Below are 18,663 nucleotides of genomic sequence, written 5' to 3'. Positions count from 1 at the left end.
AGCGTTTCTTCAGTAATTCAGATGGTGTTGAACCAGTATTTGCATGAGGGGTTGTGCGATAGCTGAGAAGAAATCGTGAAATTCAAGTTTCTAATGTTCCGTTGGATAACTTCTTCATTCCTATTTTGAAGGTTTGCATTGCTCTTTCTGCTAACCCATTTGGATGAGGGATGATATGGTAGTGTTTTAATACGTTTAATTTCATTTAAACTCATGAATCTCTGAAATTCGGTACTAGTGAAGGCAGTACCATTATCCAAAACAATGAATTCTGGTAGGCCATGTACACTAAAACATTGGTGCAGCTTTCTAGTAGTTGCACACGATGTTGGTGATCTAACTTCATACACATCCATCCTCTTAGAATGTGCGCCGATGATCAATAAAAACATGGTACCTAAAAATGGACCTATATTGTCTATATGTAGTCTAATCCAGGGTCGACCAGGTCACTCCCACGAATGCAGTGGAGCTGAAACACAAAACTTCTGTTGTTGCTGACACTGGAGACAGTGTTTAAACATTTTTTCTATATCACTGTTTATACCTGGCCACGAGACATAGCTTTGCACAAGCATCTTCATCTTCGAAATGCCTGGATATACACTATGAAGCTCTGCCAAGAGTGGTTCTCCTCCTTTCAAAGGGACGATGACTCTTGATCCCTGCAACAAGATTCCACCTTGACAATTCAGTTTTACGGGCAGAGAATGGTTTCATCTATTCAGAGCCTGGTTCATTTGACCATCCTGGCAATGCCTGGTCTCGGACTTTTGATAAAATTGGATCCTGGTTTGTCCAATTCTTTATTTGCTTTGCACAGACTGGCGAGGAGTCCAGGAAATTCAGTACAAGTTCTTGTGGCACTGAAGCATGTACAATGCTATCTGGCAATGGAAGACGACTGAGGGCATCTTATATGCAGTATAATGCGGATAAATGTGAAGTTATCTGCTTTGGTAGCAAAAACAGGAAGGCAGATTATTTTCTGAATGGCTATAAATTGAGAGAGGGGAATGTGCAACGATTACTGAAGGTAAGCATACAGGTGCAGCAGGTGGTAAAGAAGGCAAATCGTATGTTGGCCTTCATAGCCAGAGGATTAGTACAGGAACAAGGATGTATTGCTGCAATTGTACAGGGCCTTGGTGAGACCACACCTGGAATATTGTGTGCAGTTTTGGTCTCCTTATCTGAGGAAGGATGTACTTTCTATAGAGGGAGTGCAGCGAAGGTTTACCTGACTGATTCCTGGGATGGCGGGACTGACATATGAGGAGAGATTAAGTTGGTTAGGATTATATTCGCTGGAGTTCAGAAGAGTGAGGAGGGATCTCATAGAAACCTATAAAATTTTAACAGGACTAGACAGGGTGGATGCAGGAAGGATGCCCCTAATGGTGGGGGAGTCCAGAACCAGGGGTCACAGTCTGAGGATATGGGGTAGACCATTTAGGACTGAGATGAGGAGAAATTTCTTCACCCAGAGAGTGGTGAGCCTGTGGAATTTGCTACCACAGAAAGTAGTTGAGGCCAAAACATTGTACATTTTCAAGAAGGAGTTGGATATAATGCTTGGGGAAAAAAGGGATCAAAGGAAATGGGGAGAAAGCGGGAGCAGGCTATTGAGTTGGATGATCAGCCTTGATCATAATGAATGGCGGAGCAGGCTGAAAGGGCCAAATGGCCTACTCTTATTTTCTATGTACATCTGCATTCGCAGTATGATACACCTGATCAGTGCATAAAGGTGTACTCATATGCTGACAAAATCAAGGCCCATCATTGAATTCTGGCAGATGTTATCGGCGGAATTATTCTATCTTTACTAAATAAACCCATCAGTGGCTTATGATTTGACACTATGGTGAAATGTCGACCATGCAGATAAGGGTGAAATTTCTTTACTCCAAATATTACGGATAAACGTTCTTTTTCAAGTCATGAGTAACCCTTCTCTGCTGCAGAGGGGGTTCTGGAGATATATCCCATTCACCTTTCGGAACCATCTTCCGCCTTGTTTGACAATACTGCTCCCACTCCATGGGCAGATACATGACAGGTTAATATTAACTCATTTTATGGGTTGTAATGTACTAGCAGACATAATCAGTGTAATAGCTTAACTTTTATGAAGGCTTCTTGTTGCTCCTTCCATGATCATCAATGGTTCTTTTTCAGTAATAAGTGTAAAGGGACTAACACTGTTGACAAGTTTGGCAAGAAGCGACCGTAATAATTTATCATGCCCAAAAAAGACTTGAGTTCAGTGACACTGGTAGGAGAGAGTGCCTCCTTGATTGCTCTGACTTTCTCCTCTACTGGCTGCAACCCCTGGGCATCCACTCGATGACCCAAGTAAGTCGCTTCAGTTGCTTGGAAAGCAGGCTTTTCTTTCTTCGATTGTACACAGCCTCCAATAATCTCCTTAAAACCTTTTCTAGGTTGGCCAAATGTTCTGCTTCTGTTGATCCTGTGATTTGGGCATCATCTATGTACACTACAACTCGGGGAAGTCCTTGTTGTAGGCTTTCTGTGGTTCTTTGGAAAACCACACAGGCAGATGAAATGCAAATGAGTAGGTGTGTATATTGGTACAGGCCCTTGTGAGTGTTGTTAGTTACATACCCTCTAGATGTGCTGTCCAGTTCTAACTCTTGTTATGCATATCCAGTTTGATGTAGGATTTTCCTCCAGCAAGCTGAGGGTATAGATCTTCAATCCTTGGGATAGGATATTTATCTAATTTAGCAGCCTTGTTCACAGTTAATTTGTAGTCTCCGCAAATGCGATTAGTTTGATCTGGTTTCATCACAGGGACTATGGGCACTGCCCATTCTGAAAATTAGATTGGCTGGATGATGCCTAATTTACCTAAGTGGCAGAATTCTGTATCCACCTTTTCCTTTAGGGCCTAAGGCACAGGTCTGGCCTTAAAGAACTCGGGTGTTGCCTCCAAATCTACATATATTTTTGCTTGTAGGCCTTTTATCTTTACAAATTTGTCACAAAATATGCTGTCATATTTCTTTGACAGCTCAGGAATTCCTCCTGTTCCAACTTGAAAAATTTCTGATCAGTTGAGCTTAATTTCATTTAACCAATCGCGGCCCAGAAGACTAGGTCCTTCACCTGTTATAATAATCACTGGAAGCTGGACTGTGGCACAGAGGTGATGCTTTTCACCTATATTGCCTCTCCAGTCTACGTCTTCAGTTGAGCCGTGGTTTGCTCCAGGTTCACTGGCTGGGTACCGTCATTTAGGTATTTAAATATGTGTTCTCCCACCACTGTGGTAGATGCTCCTGCGTCAACCTCCATTACTAGAGGCTTCCCTTTCACTTGAAGGGTGATGGTGATTGGTACTGTTTTGACATTGTATCGGGAATAGATATCAGTATCAGCAACCTCTGGTTCAGTTATATCGTACACTGTAGTCATCTTGGTCTGCTGTCTTGATTTCACCCTACATTGCTTTATTACATGCCCTTTTTTTGACAGTAGTGGCATTCTGTCTCTTTAAATCTGCAGGGTTTGGGTATATGGTTACCCCCACATCAGATGTGAGATGCTTCCAGTATTCTTTTCATGTTTCGAGCAGAAGAGACTGTTTCCCGCCGCACTATTGTCTCCCTAGTTTTTGCGCCACGCTCAGCAGTAGGTTCCCACCCCAACTGTAGAACGGCACATGTTGCACACTCTACAAAGCCTGCAAGTACCCCTCAGCACTCTCTATTACTAGTGCTATTTCCATGGCATGCTTTGGATCAATATCATCTTCTGCAAGCAAACGCGCTGACTGGCATTGTCACGTACGCTGTAAACCAAACAATCTCACAACACGTCATTGAGTGTATCTCCGAAGTTGTGGTGCTCAGTCAACTGTTTTAACTTCACAATATAAGTTGCATTTGATTCACCTGGGGCCCTTATTCTGGAGTTGAACTTAAATCTTTGCATAATCACCGATGGCTTAGGTTGAAAATGTGTCTCCACAAGGTCTGCCAGCTCATTAAAAGATTTAGAATTGGACACGTTCAGGGCCATCAGATTATGTATGAAATTATACGTCTTGCTCCCGCAGACACTTAAAAGAATTGCTTTCCGCTTCTCCTCTACCGTTTTTTCGTTCGCCACAAAATAAAAACCTAGGCGCTCTATGCACTGGCTTCACTCTTTCATGGACGGGTCATAAGGGTCAATTCTGCCGAAGAGTGTAATGACCGGTGAGTATACTTTTCTTTCTTTCCTTAAGAATTGATGTACTCACCTTCAGGAGGCGAGGTGCAACATTGGAGCTATTTATCCTCGTTGCCAATTGTAATAAACTTGGTGTACTGGACAGGTTTCTTACTTGAAACAGTTAACTTTATGTACAGAGCTCGTTTAGAAGCTACATGCTTGAATTAGGTCCATGACTAGATAGCTCCACCCCTAAGATTACCCACGCCTAGGACTGATTTGTGAGTATAATCATGTGACCCCCTAAAACAATCAGAAAGGTTTTACTTAAAATTACTACATATACCTAAGAAACATAAAAAATAGGTGCAGGAGTAGGCCATTCAACCCCTTGAGCCTGCTCTACCATTCAGTAAGATCATGGCTTAACTCCATTCTCTTGCCTGTCCCCCCATAACCCTTGGCGCTCTTGTCAATCAAAACTCTGTCTAACTCAGCATTGAATATATCAAATAATCCAGCCTCCACTGCTTGCTGGGGAAGAGAATTCCAAACACTAATGACCTTCTGAGAGAAATAAATTCCTGCTCATCTATGTTAAATGGGAGACCCCTTACTTTGAAACAGTGCACCCTGGTTCTAGATTTCCCCACAAGGGGAAACATCCTCTCAGCATCTACCCTGTCAACCCCCCTCAGAATCTTATAGGTTTCAATAAGATCACCTCTCATTCTTCTAAACTCCAATGAGTATAGGCCCAGGCTACTCAACCTTTCCACATAAGACAAACTCTTCATCCCAGGAAGCAGCCTAGTGAACTTTTCTGAACTCTGGTAGTTTTGATGCCAAGTCTTATTGGTGCAATTTTGTTATGTGGCAGCCTGTATTGGATCAGGCTGACTGAGCCCACAGGTTCCAGCTTTTCATCTTTAACTGTGCCTATGTGTATTCTGTATGTTGCTCTCTGGTTTACTGCAAAATAAGTGAGTGTTGTTCGCCTCATCATTATTATTAATGCAAAATCCGGGCCACTACCATGAAATATGTCATTGTTTGTGGTGCTTAAACCATTATTTTGGAAACTATAAGTTTTACTTCCTAATAAAAATGGTGGAACATTTTTGATAGAAAAAATGGTTCAGAAAACGTTTTGAAGTGATTCATTGGGAAAAGCCACCTGGTGGCCAGTTTGTGCAACCATAGTGATTCTTCATCACACACTGCCACATTAAATGTAAAATACCATGTAAACTCTGACAGGAAGGTGGGAAGGTGTCACCTTATAGCATAAGTGTGGGCACAGTAAACACTGGAAATGTGACAGGACATATGGTTTTAGTAATGCAGATTTGTGGTGTGTAGATGATTTTTGACAGAGTAATTACAATTTAAGTGAAGGTAACACACCTGATTAAATGGAAAGGAATCATCATTTTACACACACAAGTGGTTTTTGATTAAGCCTATATGAATATTATATTTAGGTTAAGCTTCTTTGTGGTGGAATGAAAGCCTATATGTTTTCTCCCATGATTATTGGATTTTTCTTAGACAGCTGGCTGGTTTTGTAAATTTCTGGCTAACATTGAGAGATGATAAATGATATTAATATTGCAGAAATAATTTCAAAATACACATGTTTCATTTGGGAAAAATATAAGTGAAGGAAGTCACTTTTGTGTCTTTGGTAACTGTCAGGAATAAACTATTTAGATTTTGTAGGAGTTGATAATCAAATGGGATGAAAAGGTTTTTGGCTTAAAGCTTTAACCCTGTAAGAAGTCTGCATTCCTCCAACTCTGATCTCTTGTGCATCACCTACTCCTTTCAGTCCACTATTGGTAGGCATTTCATTAGCAAACTAGGCCCTACTCCCCATAATTCCCCGCAAACCTTCCGTCTTTCTGCCTTGCTCTCTTCCTTTAAAAACCCTTCTCTGGTCACCCTTTTAGTCACCCCTCCAAAATATTTTCTCCTTGGCTTGTTGTCCAATTTTTATTTGATTGCATCCTGTGAAGTGTTTTGTGGCATTTTTCAATATTAAAGCTGCTATGTGATAAGTCTACTCAAATATCAGGAGTTTTGTAATCCAATGTTTTTCATGAAATTCTAATATGAAAACATTATTTTAGTGAAAAATAAGAAATAAACATGGACTCTGCTGACCTGGTCAGCACTGTCGCTCTAAGCTGTCACACAGCTGTGCTGCAACATGCGTATCCCTAATATTATGGACAGTAGGGTGTTTAATTTAAAACAGCCCTGGCTTTTCCTCTCGCCACCCATCTGTAAACAGAAAGGTGTTTTTTGATTTTTGATTTCCCCCTTGATAAGTGGTGGTGTATTTTCCCCAACCCTTCAATTTTTGGGGTGATTAAATCCTCAAATAATAACCCCACAGCAAACTCGAGATAGGGTAAAATCAGAAGGATAGTTTATTTTACACACACTCAAAAATGCAGGAAGGGGGTTTGCAACACAGCCCCTGGTACATTCACACAATAAAAGAGGGATAAAGGAAAGAAAGAGATACTGGGCAAAGACCACGGACAAAAATAAGTATTACTGTATCACATAAGTCCAGAGTCCTGAATCAAAAGTCCAAGGGTGTATTCCTTCAGAAAGGTTAGCAGGCTGAACCTAATACTGGGTGATGCAGTAGAACTGACTTCTACAATGGGAGAAGCACGTAGAGTTGAATCAATTTTATACACAGACACACACACACTTTCTTACCTTCATGTCTTCTGGGCAGTCAGCCCCTTTAAGTTACTTTTCAAGGGTCTATGCACTTAAACAAATGACCCATGCAATGCAAAATCTTTAGAGGGGATGTTGCTGATCAGGCCTATTTTGTCCCACTTACTTCTCTTTTACATTAAATTGCCCCCCTTTATTTCATAACTTTCACATCATTTTTCTTCTGTGTAAACTAGCCTCACTAAATCTTTTTCTGGCAATACTAAAGTTTTAAGCCTTTTCTTAATCTAATTATCTAATTTTGTAGGTTAGAGTAAGGTCAGAGTAATGGTTTACCATTGCTGAAAATTGGCTTTTAAAGAAAGATGTAATTTGCACTTACATTGTGCCTTGTTGCACCCTTGTGCCATGTCACAGCATTTAGATGCAGCAAGTGAGATAAAGGACCCACAAACAGCAAATGAGGTGAATGATTGGTCTTTTTTTGGTGGTAATTGAGAGAGGAATATTGGTCAGGTCACCATGGCAACTTTTTAGAATGACTTTTTAGAATGCTGTCATATGGCATCTTCTACATCTAATTTAAAAAGTGAAAACAGGTACACCTATGCTTGGCTTAATGGCTTGCCCAAATGATGTCATCTCCAGAAATGCAGCTCAGGTTTGTTATGTGCTCAGATTTCAGATTGCTGCCATTTTAGCCAAGGTGTCACCTGACAGCGAATTGCCAGAAAACGTGCAGATTGGGAAAATTCAGTCAAGCTACTGCTGACAAAACTACTCCTTGGCAGCTTTTGTGACCTGACAGCACCTATATAAGTAAACTCATCCACAATTCTCAAGGGCTTAACTCCAGTTCCAAATGCTCCAACTCTTGAATTTTCTTGTACCTTAAACTGTCCCAGTTCATCCTTGTCTGAAACTGACCAAGGTACAAAATGGACCAGTTTCTTGCATTGCTCTATTTTCTCTCAACCAGACTGACCTAAAAATAAAATCAATATGGTGACCTTACTTGGAACATTCTATTTGGGTTGATTACAGGAATGTCAGGTCTGACACTAACATGTGCTTTATTTATTTGTTACGGGATGTGGGCATTGCTGGGAATTTATTGACCATGCTATTGTCCTTGAGAAAGTGGTGGTCAGCTGCCTTCTTAAACTGCTGCAGTCCATGTAGTGTTAGTACATCCACAGTGCTATTAGAAAGGGAATTCCAGAATTTTGACCAGTGACAGTGAAGGAATGGCGATTTAATTCCAAGTCAGAATGGTGTGTGGCTTAGAGGGGAACTTGCAGGTGGTGGTGTTCCCATGCACCTGCTGCCCTTGTCTTAGGTGGTAGAGCTTGTGGGTTTAGAAGCTGTTGAAGGAACGTTAGTGCATTGCTGCAGTGGTTGATGGAGTGAATATTTTAAGGTGGTGGATGGGGTGCCAATCAAATGGGCCGCTTTGTCCTGGATGGTGTCAAGCTTCTTGGGTGTTGTTGGAGCTGCACTAATCCAGGCAAGTGGAGAGTATTCCATCACGCTCCTGATTTGTGTCTTGTAGATGGTGGACAGACTTTGGGGAGTCAAGAGGTGAATTACTCACAGGATTCTTAGCCTCTGACTACTCTTGTAACCACAGTATTTTTATGGCTGGTCCAGTTCAGTTTCTGGTCAATGGTAACCCATTTGGTTAAACATATGAAATGAATTAGGAGCAGGAGAAGACCGTTTGGCCCTTGGACCTGCTTCACCACTTGATAAGATTATGACTGATCTGATTGTGGCCTTTACTTTCCTGCCTACCCCTATAGTCTCCCCTAGTTCTAGTTTCTCCACAAAGGGAAACATGCTTTCAGCTTTCACTCTGTCAAGCCCTGTCAGGATCCTGTATGTTTCAATAAGATTACCCCTCACTCTTCTAAACTCCAGTGGGTATAGGCCCAACCTATCCAACCTTTCCTCGTAAGACAGCCCCTTGATCCCAGAAATCAGTGGAATGAACCTTCTCCGCTCTGCTTCTAATGCAATTATATCCTTTTTTAAATAAGGAGACCAAAACTGTACTGAGTACTCCAGATGTGGTCTCACCAACACCCTGTAAAATGTCCCAATTTTTTATACCATTCCCCTTGCAGTGAACGACAACATTCCATTTGCCTTCCTAATCACTTGCCGAACCTGCACATTGACTTTTCGTGATTCATATACTGGGACAGCCAGATCCCTCTACCCGCAATCTCTCTCCATTTAAATAATATGCTATTTTCTTCCTGCCATAGCAGACAAGTTCACATATTTGGTCAAATTTTTGCCCACTCACTTAATCTATCTTTCTCCCTTTGTAAACTCCTTATGTCCGCTTCACAACTTATTCTCCCACCTACCTTTGTGTAACCAGCAAATTTAGCAACCATATATTCGGTCCCTTCAAGTTATTTTTATAGATTGTAAACAGTTGAGGCTCCAGCATTGATCTCTGTGGCACTCATTACATCGCGCCAAACTGAAATTGACCCATTTATCCCATCTCTCTGTTTTCTGCCAACTAATCAACCCTTTATCCATGCTAATATGTTACCCCTTAGACCATGAGCTCTTATTTTGTGTCGTAACCTTTGATGTGGCACCTTATCATACGCCTTCTGGAAATTCCAAGTACACCACAACTACAAGCTCCTCTTCATTCATGTTGCTTGTTACTTGCTCAAAGAACTCAAATTAGTCAAACTTGATTTGCCTTTCACAATACCATGTTGACTCTGCCTGATTGCAGTAGGATTTTTTAAGTGCCCTGCTATAACACCCTTAATAATAGATTCCAGCATTTTCCCTATGATATAAAAATTAGGTTATCTGGTTTGTAGTTTCCTGCTTTCTGTCTCCTTCCTTTCTTGAATAGAGGAGTAACATTTGCTATTTTCCCATCTGATGGGACCTTTCCAGAATCTGCCAAATTTTGAAAAACCAAAACCAATGCATCTACTATCTTTGCAGCCATTTCTTTTAAGTCCCTAGGAGGAAATCCATCATGACCTGGGGACTTGTCAGCCTTAAGTTCTAATAATTTTCTCAGTACCCTTTCCCTGGTGATTGTAATTGTTTTAAGTTCCTCCCTCCCTTTCAGTTCTTGAATTACAAGTTTTCCTGGGATGTTATTTGTGTTTTCTACGAACAACACATACATATCTGTTCACTGCATCCACCATTTACTTATTTCCCATTAATAATTCCCCAGACTCACTTGCTAGATACTCACTTTAAGTTCTTCTTTTCCTTGCTAAATACCTGTAGAAGCACTTACTGTTTGTTTTTATATTTCTAGCTAGCTTTCTCTCATACCCTAATTTCTCCCTCCTGATTAATTTTTTAGTCATTCTTTGCTATTTTTCATATTCTGTCTAATGTCCTGACCTGCCATTAATCTTTGCCAAATTGAACACTTTTTCTTTCCATTTGATCCTGTTTTTACCTTCCTTAGTTAGCCACTGAAGATGCATCCTTCTGCTGAAATCTTTCTTTCTCACTGGTATGTATCTTTTCTGAGTGTCATGAAATAACTAATTAAATATCTGGCATTGCATCTCTACTGATTTATCCCTTAACCTAATTCCCCAGTTCACTTTATCCAGCCTTGTCTTCATATGCTCATAATCGCTTTTATTTAAGTTTAAAGCACTAGCCTTAGACCCACTCTTCTTTCTCTCAAAGTGAATGCAAAATTCGATCATGTTATGATCACTGCTACCTTATGGTGCTTTTACTACGAGGTTGTTAATTAATTGTGTCTCAGTGCGGATTGCCAGGTCAAGAATTGTCTGCTCTCTGGTTGGCTCTAGAATGTGCTGCTGTTAGAAACTGTACCGAAAATATTGAATGAACTCATCTTCCAGGCTACCTTTGCCAGTCTGATTTGTCCAATCTATATGTAGATTAAAATCACCCATGATTATCTTTGCACCTTTCCCACAAGCCCTCATTATTTCTTCCTGCATATCCTGCCCTACAGCATTTAGACTTACCTGCTGGCACACTTCTAAGTTGGTATGCTCTGTCCCTTCCTGCCATGCTCTGATTATCATTATCCTTATTGCTACCTTGTTCTCTTGTCTTCTGTTCTTCCTGTAATTCATCACATCTTCCCTCACTCGATCCCTCACTCCCATTATTTAATTTAAAAATCTCTTTACCGCATTAGTTACACAACTTGCCAGAACACTGGTCCCAGCACGGTTTAGGTGAAGACGGTCCCAACGATACAGCTCACACTTTGCCCCGTACTGTTGCCAGTGCCCCATGAGTGAAATTGATGATCAGTAGCAGTTCAATTTTCATTTATTACCTGTATTTTTTGTTCTCTTGTGAACTCCTCATCTTCTTTCAAATCTGGGAGTGAAATAGGAATCCCCAAAGTTATTACCATCCTCAGCACTTTGCTCCAGTAATCAGCAATACTGTAGGGAAGTGCAGTAAACAATGTTAAGATGTGAAGATAGTTTCTTTCAAATCAAAAGAAAATATTCTTAGCAGTTAACTGCCGCTAGCTTGCAACATTTTTCAAAAGGTAAGCTTCAACTAGTGGCTTTAAGAATCTAATTTTTGAATTTGCACTTTTGGTGGTGGATCTCATTAGCATAACTCCTCCTGAGGGTGACACAGCCTCTCTTTATCCCACTTGTTTAAAGTTGTCTACACAGCCCTAAAATCCTGATCTATACTTGCCCTTGACACAGCTCCGCACACCCAGTGGACCTTTATAGCTTTGGGGATAAACTTGGAGAGCTACACTTAATGACACTAATTAGATTAGTCACAAAGCAAGGAGTAACTAGAATACAAGAGGAGCCATGCATGCTGTCGCCACACTTTCCTATGTTATCAGCCGGGTTGGTGCGCCTGATACCAGTCAGAAAAAGATGTGATTGGTACCCAACATTGCTATCTTCTCATTTCTAAGCTACCACTTGTATATTTTGCGACAGATGCTGCCCTTGCTTCTCCATGAGTGGCTACTGGTTTGTGGTGTGAAAGGATGTTATTTTATTCTTTTCCTGTATCAGTGTACTTGCAATATCACCTGAAGGGATCCTTATTTTGTATTTGATGGTCAATTTGTCATTCTCGGTTTCAAATTTAAAGTATGGTTTAAAGAAAGAGAAGTATGAGAAAAATGCACAAACTGAGAGAATGCTTCAAAACAGGTTGAAACTGCCACATAGCTTAGTGAATGTGGACATGGTTTCAAGCAGTCAGAAGGGAAGGTAATAGATTCCCAACAAACCAGGAAGTTGGTGATCATGGATTGGTGCCAAGACAGGAGATAGATGAAAATGTTCTGGAGGGGGTTCTGTGTGTGCCAAGACAGACAGATTATTTGAATGTTCCGAATGGATTATCTGCATTCTTGCTTCTAATGAGACTTATCCTTGTAATTTTAAAAAAATGTAGGATCAAACCTTATCAGTTAAAGCTAAATACATGAGCTGTTTTCCATGTCTGTCATTTGTTTTTAAATCTACAGATTACATGTTGCAAAAGATGGATCTAAAGGGAACAGAAGAACCAGGGAAGCAATGTCCAGTTCCAACCCCTCGGGCCTCCATTTCATCACCAGCAGCCTCACCTTCACATAAGGTCAAAGGTACTGGAACTTTGAGACTCTGAATTATGCAAATTACTTTAAGAAAAGTTCCAGGTACTGTATTTATTGGTCAGTCAGCATGAAAATGACTCTATTCCAATTCAGTGGCCAATATGTAACACAGAAGTTACATTCCACACCAGTAAAAGACTTTCACTGAGGCTCCAGCCTCCATGTTGGCTATCAATGTGCATCCTGCTGGAGCTCTTTCCTGTGATTTGTTTAGTAATACCTCAGTCAATAAATGCATTAGGAACATGGGGTGTAATCTTAATCCCCAAGAACAGGTGGTCTGGGTGCAGATGAGAAGTTAAGCATTTAAAAATTTCAAACGTGATCCTAACTCACCCACTTCTGGTTTTAACAAAGGAGGGTAAGAGCATGGCTGACCAATCTGCTCTCAGGAGGTGGATTGGTTTGTAAAATCTTTGAAGAGAGCTGTGTGCCTCCTTATTTTTTAACAGGCTTTTAATTTTCTTACCCATTTCACCTGGGTTATCCTGGCCTCAGGGAAAACATGGCAGGTAAAAGGAGGTGAGAAGGACCGGGTGAATCTGGTCAGCGCATTCATACCACTGCTCATGGGCCACGAGAAGCAGCAATGTTTCCTCCAGACTCAACAAGCTTAACTTATTTACTGACCCCTCAATCCGCCCACTTTCTACGACCCATCAATTCACCCTGTGATCTCCGACACCCATATCTGTGCCTTTCCCTCCCAGACCACAATTTCTCCCATGTGCGATCTTTCCAAACCACAGTGCTCCCTCCCTGCGATCTCTCCCTTCCTCCTTTCTGCTCCCCCACAGTGGCCTTGTGTTGTAGTCTTTCATGTCTGATGGATGGGAGCCTGCATTTCCAGGCTTCTCAATTAGATTTTCCTAAAAAAAAACTCCCCTGGCCCCCTTGTTGTCACCTTGTAACTATCAAGACTATGGACTTTATAACAAAGCAGCCTCTCTGAAAAGCATGCTTTTCCAAACAGCCAGTTGTGATAATTTTGAAAGAATTGTCCCAGTTCCAAACTAGTTCCTAGCAAAGTATCCACACCGTGGCATAAAAATAAGTTTTTCTCTCAGTTACCAAGAGGCTGGGTAGGCAGCCTTCTCTCTGACCTCAGCCAGTACAACACTGTAACTGGAGATGGGTAAAACCTCCTGCCCAACCCCAACCTGGTCCCCATTAAGTGATAGATGGGTGGGCACCAAAATTGGCAGCCTGCCCACTGTTTTAAAAAATATAATTAACTGCCCTCCCACTGAGAGGCAGAAGTCCCACTCTCTGGTCATTTAGGCTGCCCCTCAGTGTGCCATTGCTGAGGGACAGCTTTCTTTAAGTCGATTGATTTTGTGTGTGTGTGTGTGTGTGTGTGTGTGTGTGTGTGTGTGTGTGTGTGTGTGTGTGTGTGTGTACGGACACGTAAAATCCAACCCCTTATCTGAATTGCTTTGCTTGTTCTCAGTCCAAATGCACAGTGTTTGTGTTTGAACAATTGTGGCCGCGAACACCATTCTAAGATTTGGGCATCAATAAAGTGTCTACTTCATCAACATTGAGGATTACTTACAGCTTTGAAATATATTCTGAACCAAATCTATAGAATAGTCAAGTGGCTGCTGAGAGAGGGAATTGCTGTTCCCTGGTTACGAGTGCTTCAGTTTTAGCTGCTGACGGCCCTGTTTATACACTGGAGACCTCCAGCCAGCACATGTATATGGTCATTGGAATCAGAATCATGCAATACTACAACACAGAAGAGAGCATTCAGCCCATTGGGTCTGTACTGACTCTTTTGAAGAACAATCCAGGTAGTTCATTCTTTGGCTCTTTCCCCATATGCCTGCAATGTTTGCTTTCAAGTATGTAAATTCTTGAAGGTTACTATTGAATTGTATTCAGCAATGTCTCCACCTCTCCGGCAGTACATTCAAAATCCTAACTGCTTGTTGAATGGTACAGTTTTTCCTCATGTCAACTCATTTTTGTTTTTTGCCAGCTGCCTTGAATTTATACCCTGGTATTGACCATTCAACCATTGGAAGCGGTTTCTCTTTATTAATTCTGTTTAAATCCTTCATGATTTTAAACACCGATCAAATCTCCCCTCAGCCTTCTCTGCTCTAAAACAACAAGCCCAACTTCTAATAGCTTTATGATTGTTAATGATGACCTCACAGGTTATTAAACATCAATTTGAAATAGACTCCATAATTGCTGACCAAAAGAGTATGAGCCAATTTTTAACATTTATATTTGTTGTCAAACACAATTCAATTAATTACATTCATATGCAAATCATCTATGCCACTCTGTTCATTCAGCTGCTCTTATCCAGAAACCTTTGCAGGCTTAGAGTGATTAAGTAATGGTATAAGCACAGCAGTTCAATTCATTATTGCAAATAGAAAAATCCCTGACATACAGCAATGGATTTGCATTCTGTAGTTGCAAGCTTTTATTATGCATGAATAAACAGGCCTCAATGTCTGCTGTAAGCAACATTTCACTTTTCAAGCAATATTCAGGATTCTATTTACATATACTGGACATTTTACCCTGTAAATTGCCTCAATATCCACCGTTTGACTTCCTATCTTGATATGGTCCAATTGCTATAGTTTTGTTTTTGAATAATGTCAAGGATGCATCAGTCTTCAACTCTTGATAAATTATCCCCAAATCATATATTCTGAATTAGAAAATTGCACTATCTGTATTTACAAATTGACACAAGGTCCAAAAACCATCCAGCTATGTGCTAAACTGGGTTGAAAATGCCAATGCGTATATGACTATCATGAAGGTGTCTGTCTATGTGCACGCCTGGGACTTGGTCAGGAGTTGAATCTGTTGAATGAGTTTTGAGGCTCTGACACATGGCACAAGCACAGAACTAGAGGCTGTTTTCTTTTATTCACTAAGTTGTGACCATCTTGTGATCCAAAGGTTTGTATTACTGCCACTTACATATGCTTTAAATGATTTCTTTTGGTGTTTGCAAAGATTTCTGCGTTAAACTATTTGACATGAATTATTTGTACAGAAATAAATATATCTATATATATCCGTGATTGGTCATTATATATTTGAAACCTAGTCGGCTTTTGAAGAATAATTAACTCTAATGTTTGGCAGTAAACAGTTTGAAGTCACGTTTCCAAAGGTACACGGGAAATGCATAAAGATTGCATTCTTGACTCAGGATGGAATGAGATGAAAGAATTTCAATCCCAATCCCAATCTCACGCTATACCTTCTGTTAAAGATGCAATGGGAGACCAGAAGAATTAGTGTAGAGATTCCACCCTATGATCTCTAGGCACAAGTCGTCTGAGTAGTTCTTCTCTTCAAGTGTATCAAGTCAGAGTGGATGAAATGGAATTTAGGGTGGAATTTAAAGTAGGTGGTGGGGATCTTGCCCGAAAGCCTCGTGTGCCTTTTTTCGAGTATGCCTGCTGCATTAGCTGCCAATCTAGGCAGTGATGGGCATTCTCCAGGACCCTAGGAGCAGCGATTCTTCCCCCCAAGAGCTACCAGCCAATCAGAGGCCAGCAGCTCTTCATTGCTTGGCAATGCCACTGGGGAGGCAGTGCTGCTGCCAGGAATATACCCATCTGAGGCCACAGATCGCAGAGGGACCCAGGCTGCAGATGTGATAGTGGGAGGGAGATTGTGGGGAAGGAAGGGAGGGAGTTGGCAGCAAGGATGGGGTTCTGGCTCTCAATGGCCACCCCCTCCACCCCTGCCTAATGCCACAATGTCGATCAGGCTTGAATGAGGAACACCCTCCTCCACCCCCCGCAGAAGCCTCCAAGCAAACCTGACAAGGCTTGCTCTTTGGACTTGCTGCATCGCGAGGCCCTGTTCAAATTTGGGTGAATATCACCAGCGGTGGGATTAAATGGGATTTAAATGCCCACTCAAGTGCCTCACTTTGCATCAGGGTGGGAAGTCTGTCCATGAGCCTTCCCTCCACAGACTTACTTGGGGCTGAGGCAGGAAGCCAGCGAGGTCTGCACCCTCCCACCTGATTTAAATGTACGGCACCAACAAACTCGCCACAGAGAAGGACATTAACTTCCGCCCATAGTAACAATGTGTTGTTACCATAATTAACCTGTATATGTTCATCGATTTCTTTGCTTTTTCACAATGCTTCCCCTTCATATCTTCTATTTACCATTCTCTTTTCTGCAACATACTTGTCTCCTGTAGTGCAGACATTGCAGGTGATCTTATTTATATCACTCCTATTAGATTGTCATGTACAAAAATACTTCAATGTCAAGCCTTATAGACACCCTGGCTTGGAGTTTTGGGCTGGGGCTTGTCATTGGGGTCAAATGGGGATTCCCTACCTTGCCCTATGTCAGGAGCAGTCACCCAGCAGTATTTTGATCAAATTAGCCAATAAGTGACCAGAGGGCGAGCTCACCATCCTATTAATGACGTTGGGTGGATTCTTGAAGCTGAAGGGCTAATAGGAGGTTCACTGGCACAGAAGAACCTCTGGACTGTCATTGTAAATCCGTCTTGAGGCACCCTCTCAGCACTTTTACAAGTCTTGAATTTTTAAAAATGGCCACTGCTACTGGGCTACTATTGTGGAAGAGGACCGTGGCTGTGTTATGACGTGGCAGATGATGTGTGCCGTGTGGACCAAATCCACAAGGGAAACTTGGTCATACTACCACAATGGTTTTACAATTTGTATTTATTATGAGAAGATGTATGCACTGAATTCAGAAGTAATGAGTCCACTAAGACCTTTAGACATTTAAAAAATATTTCAAATGCATACATAGGCCTACAATTACTTAATACTATAACAAATCCTAAAATTCCTAAGTAATCTGACTCCCAGTTTCACACCCTCTTTAAGGCAACAGTCAAACAAAATAGATTTTAGATTTAACGAAAGCAAGCCAGCAAGTTAACACAGTATCTATTTGACAGTGGAATTCCAAATGGCATTCTCCAACTTCAGTTATTGGACACAACAGACTTGGGCACAAATGGCTGGAGGCTTCTTCAAGGCTGTTTCACACAGTCCTGTTAGATCTTACATGGCCATCACCCAACTTGGCCTTTCATTCTGCTTTATGTATGTTTCTCTCTCTTTAATATGTAAATTCCATTGTTCCATATGTCTTTGGAGCTGTACCTTTCTCATAGTATAATAACTTTCATGTTGCCAATATTGTCAGTAACCTTTGGGAAAAATAAACACACTGCTTAGCCTTGCTTATCTGGCTAGTTGTAAACAGACTAACATCCCTTTGAAATCCAAACAATCCCTTCACTTACCTAAAAATGCAAACTCCCTTCACACCTTACATGCCAAGGCAGCATCCATGTTTACTCATTAGCATTTCAAGTACATTTCTACACCTAGCTTCTTTTGATAATTTCAAGATTGCAGTCTACCTGACTCAAAATGTAATTAAATCACATGGACAGGACCATCTACACTCACACCCATAAACCCACTTGACAATAAACCAGAATAATATTGTGAAAATTATTATACTTTTGTAACAGGCTGCAGCTTGTAGCCAATTAAGTGGGGTAGGCTTCAAAGCCAGCTTGGAGTGCTGGCTCCCATCTCTGTCAATGAGAGGCTGCCACCAGGCAGGTGGCCTGTTCCTGATGCCGTGGGGGGCCTGCAGACATCGTGAAAATTCCAGTCAGCCTCTGATATTTGGCTTTAATTGGTCTCTTACTCATCTGAATTGGCAACGTGTCTACAAGCAGTGGGTAGTCCTTCTATCCTGATTCCACCACTGGGAAAATGGTCTGGGAGTGGGATGGTGCCAGCAAACCAGTACGCTGGCTGGCAGCGCTAAATTACACACTCCCCATTTCCATCCCCACTCCCACATTGGGATGAAAATTCTGCCCTGATCTTTATATAAAAGAATTATTTACGATTTTTTGTTTTTGTTTGGAGAGACTGCTAAGTAACACAACTAATTATTTGTGATGCAACTTTGACAACAAAACACACCTCTCTGTATACTGAAATGAAATAAGTGAACATTTAATAACTGCATGGATTAATCAAGAACAGCTTGTATGGATCTGTTAAAGGGAAGTCATGCTTGACAAATTTAATGTAGTTTTGCTAAAGAAGTGAATGACTAGATTAGATG

The 18,663-nt window shown here is 41.2% G+C and overlaps 1 protein-coding gene across 13 annotated transcripts in view; it reads left to right on the top strand.

The window, feature by feature from the left end:
- The window catches only part of anks1b (ankyrin repeat and sterile alpha motif domain containing 1B), an 865,501-nt gene that overhangs the window by 469,060 nt on the left and 377,778 nt on the right, over nt 1-18,663 (top strand). For 12 of the 13 annotated variants that reach the window (XM_041202978.1, XM_041202973.1, XM_041202977.1 and 9 more), the window contains one exon: nt 12,392-12,511. The exons of the other annotated variant lie outside the window; for it this stretch is intronic. In XM_041202978.1, the coding sequence (XP_041058912.1) occupies nt 12,392-12,511 (120 nt within the window). The remainder of the gene's footprint in view (nt 1-12,391; nt 12,512-18,663) is intronic. 13 annotated transcript variants of the gene reach the window in all.

This window comes from Carcharodon carcharias, chromosome 13 (assembly GCF_017639515.1).
Source record: "Carcharodon carcharias isolate sCarCar2 chromosome 13, sCarCar2.pri, whole genome shotgun sequence".
Classification (NCBI taxonomy): domain Eukaryota; kingdom Metazoa; phylum Chordata; class Chondrichthyes; order Lamniformes; family Lamnidae; genus Carcharodon; species Carcharodon carcharias.
Note: the sequence above shows the minus strand (reverse complement) of the source record. Positions and strands in the feature narration are given on the sequence as shown.